This window comes from Musca autumnalis, unplaced genomic scaffold (assembly GCF_047663935.1).
Source record: "Musca autumnalis isolate F117 unplaced genomic scaffold, ASM4766393v1 scaffold_1, whole genome shotgun sequence".
NCBI lineage: Eukaryota > Metazoa > Arthropoda > Insecta > Diptera > Muscidae > Musca > Musca autumnalis.
In genome coordinates this window covers 6,359,517-6,371,880 of record NW_027411644.1, presented here as the reverse complement: position 1 = coordinate 6,371,880, position 12,364 = coordinate 6,359,517, and the positions used below count along the sequence as shown (strand labels likewise).

The following is a 12,364-nucleotide window of genomic DNA, read 5'->3' as shown; positions in this document are numbered from 1 at the left end:
CAGATACTCCGACTTCCATCGTCGGCAGAATTCCTGAGCAATCAATTTCAGCCGTCTCCAGCGGTTCAACAATGACGTCTTGGTCTCAACCTCCTCAGGCTCGGATGGTGATAGCAGCGGCCCGCCAATTAGAAAGTGGCCGGGAGTAAGGACACCGAGGTCATCAACGCTATCGGTGAGGGGGGTAAGAGGCCTAGAGTTCAGGCATGCTTCTATGTGGGCCAGAATAGTGGCAAACTCCTCAAAGGTGTGCCTTATCTGCCCTGCTATCTTCTTCAGATGACTTTTGCAGCTCTTCACCCCTGCCTCCCACAGCCCGCCCATATGCGGAGCTGCGGCAGGTATGAAGTGCCAGTCCAACTTTTGAAACCCGTATCGGGTAAGCGAAACAACCCTCATCAAGCTAGACCGGAGTTCCCGATCAGCGCCCACAAAATTTTTGCCATTATCCGAATAAATATGGCGGGGGCAACCACGCCTGGCAACGAAACGAGACAGAGCGGCGATGAAGGCAGGGGTGGAGAGGTCACTCACAGGCTCCAGGTGTATAGCCTTGGTGACGAAGCAGACAAATAGACATATATACCCCTTCGAAACGCGGCAGCCTCTACCGCTAAAGTTTTTTATTTCCACAGGGCCAGCAAAATCAACGCCCGAAGTGGAGAAAGGGCGAGCGAAAGTAGTCCTCTCCGGAGGAAGGGCAGCCATCTGCTGCGTTTGTCGCTTCTTTTGAGCAAGAACACACTTCGTGCAATTTCGATAGTGCGCTTTCACCAAGTTTCTATCTCGTATGATCCAGCATTCGAGGCGAGTCGTAGCCAGAGTTAGCTGGATGCCACCATGGTTGGTCTGCCGGTGAACCTGGTCAACATAGAGCGCAGCGAATCTACTCCGATGAGCCAGAATGATTGGGTACCTTTCGTCATACGACAGGGAAAGTGTGGAACTTAATCGTCCATTAGCACGGATAAGATTGTCTTTATCCAAGAAGGGATTTAGAGACAACAGGGAGCTACCAGACTCTAGCCTCCGACCATTGACGAGGCAATCATACTCCGAGGGGAAATGGATTCTCTGCGACAGAGACATCAAACGGTATCGAGCAAAGCTTATCTCTTTTGAGGATAGTTTTATGCTTTCATAGCAAACGACCCCCTTGGTTCCAGAATGCGTCCTATGGAAGAAACGAAACATGTACGCTACAACATGAATCGCAGTGGGGAGACGAGAAAACCTTTCCAAAACGTCCTCCTCTACGACAGATCGGGCAAGATGAGTTTTTGCAAGTTTAGCTTCAAGTGTTGTTTCCATTATCACTGTACCTGAGGGCCAGTCCTCTCTACGAAACTTGAGCCAGTTTGGTCCGTGCCACCACAGATCGCAATCCTTCAACTCCAAAGGAGTCCGCCCCCGGGTTGCCAGTTCTGCCGGATTCTCATCCGTGGGAACATGCCGCCAGTCATTTCCCACTTTCTCCTGAATAATGGACACCCTGTTCGCAACAAAGGTTGTCCAGGCATAAGACGGCTTTTTGAGCCAAGACAAAACAATAGTCGAATCAGACCAAGCGAACAAAGATGCCTTCGAAATATCCAATTGAGGCAGAACAGAATCGACCAACTCCGCCAGTAGCAGAGCACCACAGAGCTCCAAACGGGGCAGAGACATTTTCTTCAACGGGGCAACCTTAGACTTCGCTACGAGCAAGTTCGAAAAGATTTCTATACCCACTTCTACTCTCAAGTATAACGCCGCTGCGTATGCCGACTCCGAGGAATGGTAATATTTTCAATTCCTGCCGAATTTGAGACAAAACTCTTCCAGCTTGATAAAGTAAGCGGCTTCAGCGGATCATCCTATCCAACTTCATCGAGCCAAAGTTGCTGCATGAAGATTTTCGCAGTTATAACGACCGGGGAAAGCCACCCCAACGGGTCAAAAATCTTGGCAATAATAGACAAAACCTGCCTCTTGGTATAAGAACTTCTTTCCCGGATTTTTTCCATAACAAAGTAGAAACAATCCGTAGAGGCATTCCACCGAATGCCAAGCGTCTTAGCCGAGCTTTTGTCTCCCAATTCGAGAAAGTCCTCATTCAAAAGATGCTCACGAGCCAGACCCCTCAACATATCTTTAGAGTTAGACGTCCACTTCCGAAGAGCAAACCCCGCTGAACCAAGAATTCTCACTAATTCCTCCCTCGACCTCAAACCTTCCGAGACAGTATGCACGCCTACCAAAGCATCGTCAACATACATGTTGTTTCTCAGTATTTTCGAACCAATGGGAAAGCGCTCCTCCTCATCATCCGCCAATTGCAAAAGCGTCCTGATAGCCAAATATGGAGCGCAATTGACGCCAAACGTTACCGTATTTAATTGGTAATCAGCTACTTCCTCTTCCGGGCAAGTCCGAAATAAAATGCGCTCATACTTGGAATGCAACGGGTTAATCCAAATTTGGCGATACATTTTAGAAATGTCCGCATTAAATACATATTTGTATAAGCGCCAATTTAATACCAAAGAAACAATGTCTTTCTGAAGTGAAGGGCCAACATACAACACGTCGTTTAAGCTTTTTCCATTTACCGAGGGACACGAGGCATTAAAGACGGCTCTCAACTTCGTCGTCGCGCTATCAGGCCTAAACACACCGTGATGGGGCAAGTAAAAACAATCTTGATAGTTCACGAACCCTTCTAATTTGCTCATATGGCCTAGGGACAAGTACTCTAGAATCACGTCATCATAATCTGACTTTCGACTTGGATTCCTCATTAGTGACGCTTCATTGCGTAAAAATTGTGTAAGTGCAACGTATCGACCTGATCTTGACGCACAAGCAAAAGGATCATCAATTCTAAAGGGCAAGCTTACGGTATACCTCCCGTCAGAACCTCGAGTCGTCGTCAATCGGAAGATTTCTTCACACTTCTGATCGTCTATCGAGACAATTGGCACCTTTGGAACCTCTTCAACTTCCCAGAATTTGGCTAGTTGATCCTGCACCGCCACTCTAGTGCAATGGGAAACGCTTACAGAATTCGCCTTTACTATATTTTTCGCTGGACCTGTCAATATCCACCCAAAGACGGTTTCCTGGGCTAAAAGCGAGCCAAGTATGTTTTTCCTAACACCATTGAGCAATATAACCGGGTAAACGTTACCACCGAGCAAGATATCTACCGGTCCACTTTCATAAAATTTGGGATCCGCATAATCCAAATCCGGAAGCTCATCAACCCGAATTTTGTCCAAAGGCTGCGTCGGAATATCCCCAGTTATCTCCGGGACCACAAAGGCCTCCAAGCTCAGCGAGAAAGAACTATCCTTTATTGATCCAATTACAATTGATGCTACCCTTGAGCACTTCGTCAAATGCTCACCGCCCAAACCAGAGATATCCGCAGAAACGGAACTCGTTGGTAACCTCAACATCCTCTGAATCCGAGAAGACACAAAGGTATCGTCTGAGCAAGGGTCTATTAGCGCCCGGAACCTATATGGAACTCCATTCTTCACAATGTTTACCCAAGCCGTGGCAAGCATTGTCCTACTTGAGACAGAGGTATGGAAGTTTGAGGATGTTGTTGGGCCAGAAGATAAATTCCCGGTAGTCAACGACGTATCAGGGGACCTGCTCGAGCAAGTACTATCATTTTGTGCATCTTTATGTTTATGGAGAAGAACATGATGCTTCGATTTACATTTCGTGCAACCCTGTGCCTTACAGTCCACAGCTCTATGACCCACTGTCATACAATTAATGCACCGATTCTCCCTCTTGACAACATTCAATCTACCTCTAAACTCCATACTAAGGAACCTCGGGCAAGATTTCAGTGAATGTGTCCCTTTACATAAGCCACATTTCACCTCATTCACTTTAGTATGGTGCACTCTAAATTGTTTTGATTTTTCAAATTGAGTGTATCTCGGACGAGAATTCTGTCCTGATTGCGCTCCACTCGAGCAAGTTATGTCGGCAACACTCTCTAACGCCTGAAACCTCTCTGTGAGAAAATGATTCAACTCCTCCCAACGAGGCATTTCTGACTTATTTTGCAACGATTGCTCCCAAAGCGAAAGAGTAAGTTTAGGCATTCTAGTGGAGCACTGATAAACAAATATCGGGTCCCAAGACTTGACATCGACCTTGTACAATTCAAGGACCGATATACAGTTTGTTATCTCCCGCTGTAATTTTTTCAGGCTACTTGCCGATTCTTGTCCGCAATGAGCAAGATTAAATAAATTCCTCAACTGGGTATTTATTAGGATTCTTTTGTTCTCATATTGGTTTCTCAAATTGTCCCAAGCAATTGAGAAACCATCCGCCGTTAAGGGGATATGTTTAATTATCTCCTTCGCTTCACCACTTGTCTTCTGGAGCAAGTGATATAGCTTCTCAACAGAGCTAAGCTTTTTATTAGATATATAAATGGCCGTGAACAAGTCACGAAAACTTGGCCATGTCAAATAGTCCCCATGAAAAATGTCCGTATCACACGGTGGGACAGCAATCGAGGAAGAAGTCTTTTGACTCTGGGCAACTGGGGCTACCTTTCTTTTCTCCTTCCATTCCCCTATAATATTATTGCCCCTAACATAACTCTCATGTGCAAGATTTTTATGTGTTTTAATCATCTCCTTATTTTTCTTGTGGCATTCAGGATCCGAAGTGCAACCTTTCAAAGGCTCTTTAAACTCAGCCCACAAGCTTTGAAACTCCGAGCGTTCAATCTCAATGGCTGAATCATTAAACCCCGAGGCATCAGTCTTCTTCAAATGCTCCTCGTAGGAACTAACCTCTTCACATTTATTTAAAAACTCCTCTAGGCTTGCCATTGCTCTATAGGAACGTCAAAATCCCAAACGGAATAATTCCAATAAGCCAAATCCCCACTATCGAACAAGTACAAGAAGGGGAAACGACCAGCGTTCCGCAACGTGAAAGATTTTTCTTCAAGATAATCAAATTTATCGTTAAATTACAGCTGCACCCAATGTGCTTCAGTCGCACGCACGATTCCAACAACCGTCCAAGAGTAAGCAACTATTATAATAAATCTTCCAAATATTATTCACGAGCAAGTTTGTTTCCACAAATGCTCCACACAGATTTCTTAACCACCGAGGATAATTTTTCCAATACTCCACAGTATCGACTTGTCTCCAAATGAGCAAGAAATTAAATATGAAATCACTATTCTTAGCAATCAATCAACAAAATTGTTCCACGCCATACATCGAATCAATCAATTAACCAATCATCGATTGAGAATTATTGTTAACCATATCCAATACAACTGGTTTATAACAATCGAGCAATATTATCAATGTTTGTATATCCCAGAAAAAATTTTAATTTATCATATATTTGACTAGTTCCAATTGCAAAATTCAACGCAATAAATTTCTTCCTGGGTAAGGTAATCACAACGGCATAAAAATCCCAAAACTGTTCAACGTTTCTATTGTCAAATTCAAAGCAATAAATTTTCTCATGGGTAAGATAATTATAACGACATTTAAATTCCAAAATTGTTCAACGATTCTATTAAATGTCGCTGCATAACACTGTGCATCTGATTGCTATTTATTAATTTCAACAAATTTTCGTTCCCTTGCTTTGAACCATCAACTCTTCCAACAGTGGAGGCAATAGAAATCCAAAAAAAAAAAAATAAACACATCAATTTCTGGCATCTACTTTGTCTACTTTTCGCACATTTGGTTTGTTTTTATTTTCGCTCTTCACGAAGAGAAACACACCCCATCCATGCAATGATGCAACAAGCAATCAAATTCCACAATCCGTGCAAGCAAATTAAGAGACCACTGGCCAATGCATAAGAGACAAAGAGATATCATCCACCGCACAAAAAGAGTCAGCGCAAATAAAAACACCTGACAGAGCGCAATCGTACATATAACGAGAAACCAAGTACGCATACATAAAGGCAAGCGCCAATAAAGTGAATGCAGCCAGCGCACACACAGCGAGCAATCCAAAAAAACAAATTAACTCAGGCAGCGCAAAAAAAACCAGACAGAATGCCGACACACAAATAGTGTAAATTAACAAACTATTTATTGGTTTACACACAAGAGTAAGCATCAACATCAATAAACAGCGTTAGCGCACAAGCAGCTAGCTATTCCCAATAGCACCAGACAGCGGGAAACACACAAGCAGCGAGCCGCCAAATGTCGACAGCGCCCGTCGAATAACCAACGCACAAGCAGAGAGCCACCAAATGTCGACAGCGCCAAAGCGCCCGTCAAACAACCAACGCACAAGCAGAGCCACCAAATGTCGACAGCGCCAAAGCGCCCGTCAAACAACCAACGCACAAGCAGAGCCACCAAATGTCGACAGCCCTTATGTATCAACAAAGGGAATGGCAGGCAAATAAATAAAATTGCCGGTTCACCACCACAACGAGATAAGTAAATGGACAAGGCTCGACAAAAAAAAAATTCAACGGTACCTGGGGAGCCAATGACCTGGCCAACCTTGAAGTTTTTTTGGCACAATTATGCAATGACAAGGCTCCACTTTTTTCTCGAAGCACTTCCACCAAATAGGGCCAGTTTACGTGTATTACCCAATGGCATCAATAATCGTAAACAAATCTCTGGTACTTACTTTTGTAGTCCAATAACTTCCTCGTTGGTTCTCCAATTGCCGGTTGAGAAGGACCAGATGTTCGGGAGCTTACCGAATTCCTAAAGGCGACCACCACGATGTCTTACACCCTGGTCGACTCGGCGCACCAATCCTTTGTTGCTGGAGGGGTGGTTGATGTTATTCGAGCACAGCACCGATGGCTTCGTCTGAGGGTAATGTCACTCTTTTTCCAGCCTATTATTCCAACTGCACCACAACTGGCTAACTCTAAGGGCAACGATATACGGATGTGTTATTTAATCTTTACTCGGGATGGTTGACACGAACTGGTGGAACCGTGTGATCTTGGACATATACTAGACGGCACTTGATGGTATATTGCAACTACCTCACTGGTTAAAGAAAACACTTGGAGTTTAAAGTTCACTGTGATATTTATTTTATGATTTATTTCAATAAACCTTGCTCGATGGCGGAACACAAAGAAGGAATAATTCTAACAATTTTAATAATGCAAAAAGTAAACATGAGTATTCTGTGGTTGCTCTTCTTCTTCCTCCATAACCGGTTTTCTATGTTTTCTTGAGTGAAGGAGGGAGAAAAAGAGCGAAAGTAGAACATTTTTTCCTTAGAAAGAGAGTTCAAAACAAAGGGCGACAGTATACATTAGGGTAGGACGACGTTTATGGGCCCATTTCAGTGATGACAATTTAGCGCTTTCTACCATAAACACACTGATTTATTTAATCAAAAATTATTCTTAAGAACTAAGTAATCCAATTTGACATAGCCTAACTTAAGCTAGTGTGTAAAAGAAGGAGAGTACACACATGTGTACCAACAATTGAATGTAATTAATCTAACACAAACATCTCCCATGTAGCAATGGAAAAATCCTATCTCACTTTATTCTAACGACCACCTATAAGAAGACGTTCTGCTTGCAACATTTTATCTTTTCTCAAGTGGACTGTATGTTATAGAAATAGATCCCTGCCTTACACAGGCAACCGTCACAAAGACATTCACCACAGTCGTTTTTGTCTCAAGTAATAATAATATACATTACCAATTCAATTAATTCACTGACCACAATGGCGTATGAATAACAACAGAACAATTAACAACTTCCCGGTGAATTTGGGCGTATGATTGATTTTTATTATTCATTAAGCAAAGGTTCAGCCATTCCAAACGGAGTAAAAACTTCCTTTCTTGAATGCTTACCTGCCCACACCTCATCTTTCTCACAAACACTCAACTATCGGAGCCACGAAACAATTAACGTTCTGCGCCACATCAGGCCAGGTCAGCAAGAATGTTAATTATTTTGTTAACACAATAAAGAAGTTGAACAAAAAAACTGATTTTTGGTTTGTTTATCCACTGCACACAAGGAAAAACTTAAAAAGAGAAAGAGAGAGAAAGAGGACGTACTATAGTATGTGCCAACTATGTCTTTTTTTTGCTCTATGCATTTCAACGAATGATGAGGGTGACGAACACCTCAATCAAGTGGCTGTTCATGGCAGATGTCTTTAAGCGAAGTGTTCCAAAGTTTTTTCTCATACAGAGTCCAAATAATGAGAAAGTACCAGATATGTGGTTACGGACGTACACTAGGGTGGGACGCTACGCGTTTCTGATTCTTCAGATTGTATTGAGCAAAAAAGTCCACTAGACCATACGATCGAGCTTCCACATTTTGACTAGCAGTTTTTTTCATTTTTTGAAATTTTTACTTATTTCCAAAGTAAAGTTGTAACTATTGTCTCGGGCCTATTGAACATAGAAAAAACCTCGTTTTCATGGTCGAAAATTCGAAAATGTAGAAAATTGACAATTTTTGTAACGTTTTTGCGGATATTTTGGCCTATAACAGCCAAACCATCGAGATTTCTATCCAATACTAGACAGAAATTGTAGCCAAGACAATAGATAAAAATTATCAGGTACATTGCAAAAGCATTGGAACGCTCCTTCAGGCAGTTTTGGCATTGCGAAATTGGAAATCAATCAATATTTTCACGAAATAATTGTATTTTCACAATGTTAAAACTGAGTGCTAAACTATTGTCTTGGCTACAAGAATCAGAAACGCAAAGCTCTTATCAATTACTTTTTAACCGAACCAAAATGAAAATAAGAATTTTTGCTAAACTACTTTTTAATTTCGAAAATAAAAGTCTTTAGGAAATTACAATTGGAACAAAATTCACTTCAGTGGAACAAACGAAAAGTGTAATTTTAGTAATTTCTTATCGAGTTGAGCTGAATGATCAATAAATGAAAGATGAGAGACCCACAGATTCTGCACACCTATAGAACTTAAATGTTTCAAATTCAAGTGTGTTTTTGCAGGATTGAGCGGTTTATCGTTTTAATCAGCTATGGCTTTATACGCTAAAAGCTCTTTAGCGTAGCCTTTATAAATTGTGAGTTTGGAGTCACAAAATATGTTTGCGTTGTGAAGGTCATTAAATATTAACATGTCAACGAATTCACTTTAAATACATCAAAAGTATTTCGAAAATATTCAATTGCAAACTTAAAGCAAACTTAACTATTTTTTTAAATTCTTCGTCGGAGGGAAAAATAAATATTTTTATATTTATTGTTGTCTTATTAGGACGAAGGTCATTATTTATGAACGTTTTTAACTGTATTTCAATACAAGAAACTTCCTAGGTCATGTTAGCTCGATTAAATCAATTAATTAATTATTTGTATGTTTGTTTCACATTCAACAAAATTAGAAATTGACCTCCGCCCCAAGGTGAAGGTTTTCATGGCTACAATGTGCGAACTTTTTAAAATGTTTAATTGCTTTTTGACAACTCTTAAAAAATACTTTTTTTTGTTCTTCTCAGTGTCAGTAGCATGCCCGTAGGGTACTGCAAAAATACGCCATTAACACTATGCAACACTGAAAATGCAAACAACTTCTAGTATGCATTTTTTGAAAGTACATATTTAGACTACAAAAACTAAACCATTGGGAGTTAAACCAAGTAACCGTTTGCAAAAATCTTCCAAATAAAGTTCTCAGCAATTCTATAAATATTCTGAAACTTAGGAGGGTTGGCGTTTTTTGTTTGGGATGACGACTTCTATTTTGTTTTTCAAAATAGTCAGGCTTAATCCCATAGTCGTTGTTTTAATATTTTATTAAAACAACTTTAATTTATTAGTGGGAAAAATTGGCGGTGTTTATCAAGGGGTAAGGCAGGGAATGCTATAGTTTCAGATCTCGCCACAGATCTTCATCAGTTCCCTTACTTCTTGTGTTTCAACAAGAAACTTTTTATACCCAAGTGTCAATTGCTAGCTCAAATAGATACGTGCACAAAGAAACACTCTGATCGAGAATTTCTTTGGCACTACCTAAACTCTAGCAACTTCACTTGCAAACAAAACCAAATTTTTCCCACTGCTATGCGTTCGTCGATTCTCGACAAAAAAACACATAACTAATTTGTTGGTATTGCATACTACAGCAATAAACAACATTTTGACGGTGCCCAGTGGGAAAAATTTGGTTTGTTTGCAAGTGAAGTTGCTAGAGTTTAGATAGTGCAAAGAAATTCTCGATCAGAGTGTTTCTTTGCGCACGTATCTATTTGAGCTAGCAATTGACACTTGGGTATAAAAAGTTTCTTGTTGAAAAACAAGAAGTAAGGGAACTGATAGTATTCCCTGCCTTACCCCTTGGTAAACACCGCCAATTTTTTCCCACTAATAAATTAAAGTTGTTTTAATAAAATATTAAAACAACGACTATGGGATTAAGCCTGACTATTTTGAAAAACAAAATTCTGAAACTCTTAAATGCTTACTTCATGTTGTTTCAGCGGTATTTTGCATCGTATATTTTACAACACGTATTTCAAACACAGTTCACACCAACAGTTTATTCTCGCATTTCGGATTTCACTACATTTTTGACATTTTTATTAAATCGTCGTTGAAAAATGTACTGAAAACAGCGGCATAGAGGCATTTTACAACAATGACATGTTCTGAAGAGTTGTGTATTACACTCCAAAGAAAATATTCAGAAAAAATTAACGGTTTTGGAGATACGGAGCGAAATGTATAAAAATTGTGGAATTTTTGCATATATTTTGAAATTTGAGGCAATAAATGTAGTTTTTCAAGTTCATTATTTCTCCAACTATTTTATTCTTGTCCTTATCTACAAATTTGCCGAAGAGGTCAGAAGAAGATTTGCATTGGTTTCAGAGATATAGCCCAGAATTTCTTTAAAAACCCAATATTTAACCATGTTTAGATGGGGCCATAACATCCGAGCTGGATCTGACACAACAAAACCAACTAGGGTTTCTTGTCGTTTGGGTCTGTACTTTTAAAAAATCCTCAGTTCGAATTGTTTGCACAAGATCGCCTTACAAATGTTGCACAGTGTAATACAACACTGTTTGGTACGTGCAAGCGTAGGTTATGCCACAACATCGCCATGACTGCATTCTGGGTGATAATCACCAAAAACACTCTATTTGAATAGGTATTCTACCTTCAATAAGACGAGCCGTTTAAAATCGAAACTTGTCAAATTTTGCGCTTAATGCGACTGCATTTGTTATACGCTCTCCTTATAAGTCGTGATTACATATACATACATATGTTCCCACAACATCCCTGAAGGGACAAGGGAGACTTCTCTCATATCAATGAGTGCACGCCGATTCATATTGGCTCAATGATATGGGACCTACTTTTTATTGCCGAGTCCGAACGGCGTGTCTTACGACACCACTTTTTAGAGAAGTTTTTCATGGCTTAAATACTCAGGAAATGTCGCCGGCATTACTGAGGGGGAATTTTGCCACCGTTGAAAATTTGATGTTGCTTGGCCTGGGATTCGAACCGCAGACCTTCTGAGTGCAAGGCGGACGTGCTAACCATTGCACCACGGTGGCCCCCCAAGTCGTGATTAAAAAAATTAAAAAAATGGAATTTATTTTTTAAGGCCTATGGAAGGTACATGGTTATGATCGTCACCTTCATCATTACACCATGCTACACCGCGCACATCTATGTCTTGTCTTTATTTGCTGCTTCATCAACATTAGTTTTCACGTTCCGAAACAAGTTTATAAAAGACAATGTAATATAAAGCAGTAATTCTTATATAATGCTGTCATTGTTATCACAGCGACAACAAGCAAAGAATCTTTAATGATGCTCGGCCCAGTTATCAGAAAATATGACACAGAATGTCTGAAAACAACGAGACGTGCTATTATTTCATTCTATAAAGAGGCAACATATTTTGCACATCATAAGAAGGGAAATTTTTGAGAATGTTTGTCAACATTATTGAGATTTAAGCCAAAAAAGGCTGACTTCCGAAAGGTCAGTTGCTTTGTTGTCAAACTTAATGTTTGGCTTATTTTCGAAACATCAGTTGCTTTGTTGTAACGAAACAAATCTAATGAAATAAGGCGTTCATAGATTGAGTTCCCCACTACTGCAATTTCATTAAATTACTCTAGCATGAAATTCGATATAAGATAGCCTAATTTCATGAGATTTGCTTTATAATATGAAAGCAACTGATGTTTCAAAAATAAGCCAAACATTAAGATTTTAAAATTCTTCATAAATAAGTCCAAAATATGTATTTAAAATACCACATTTGTCTTAAAAGAGGGAACACCAAATAATGTCACTCCAAAATTTTAATGAAAAAAGTGAGCTTTCCTGA

The 12,364-nt window shown here is 40.2% G+C and overlaps 2 protein-coding genes across 2 annotated transcripts in view; one reads left to right on the top strand and one right to left on the bottom strand.

The window, feature by feature from the left end:
- LOC141390149 (uncharacterized) overlaps nucleotides 1-12,364 on the top strand; it is a 97,495-nt gene that overhangs the window by 42,316 nt on the left and 42,815 nt on the right. The gene's annotated exons all lie outside the window — the stretch shown is intronic.
- On the bottom strand, nucleotides 1,857-2,471 carry LOC141391207 (uncharacterized). The gene has a single exon (XM_073964117.1). The coding sequence runs from the start codon at nucleotides 2,469-2,471 to the stop codon at nucleotides 1,857-1,859; it is 615 nt and encodes a 204-aa protein (XP_073820218.1).

Excerpts from the sequence above, each read along its gene's own strand:
- LOC141391207 (XM_073964117.1), bottom strand. The coding sequence starts at position 2,471 with ATGTATCGCCAAATTTGGATTAACCCGTTGCATTCCAAGTATGAGCGC.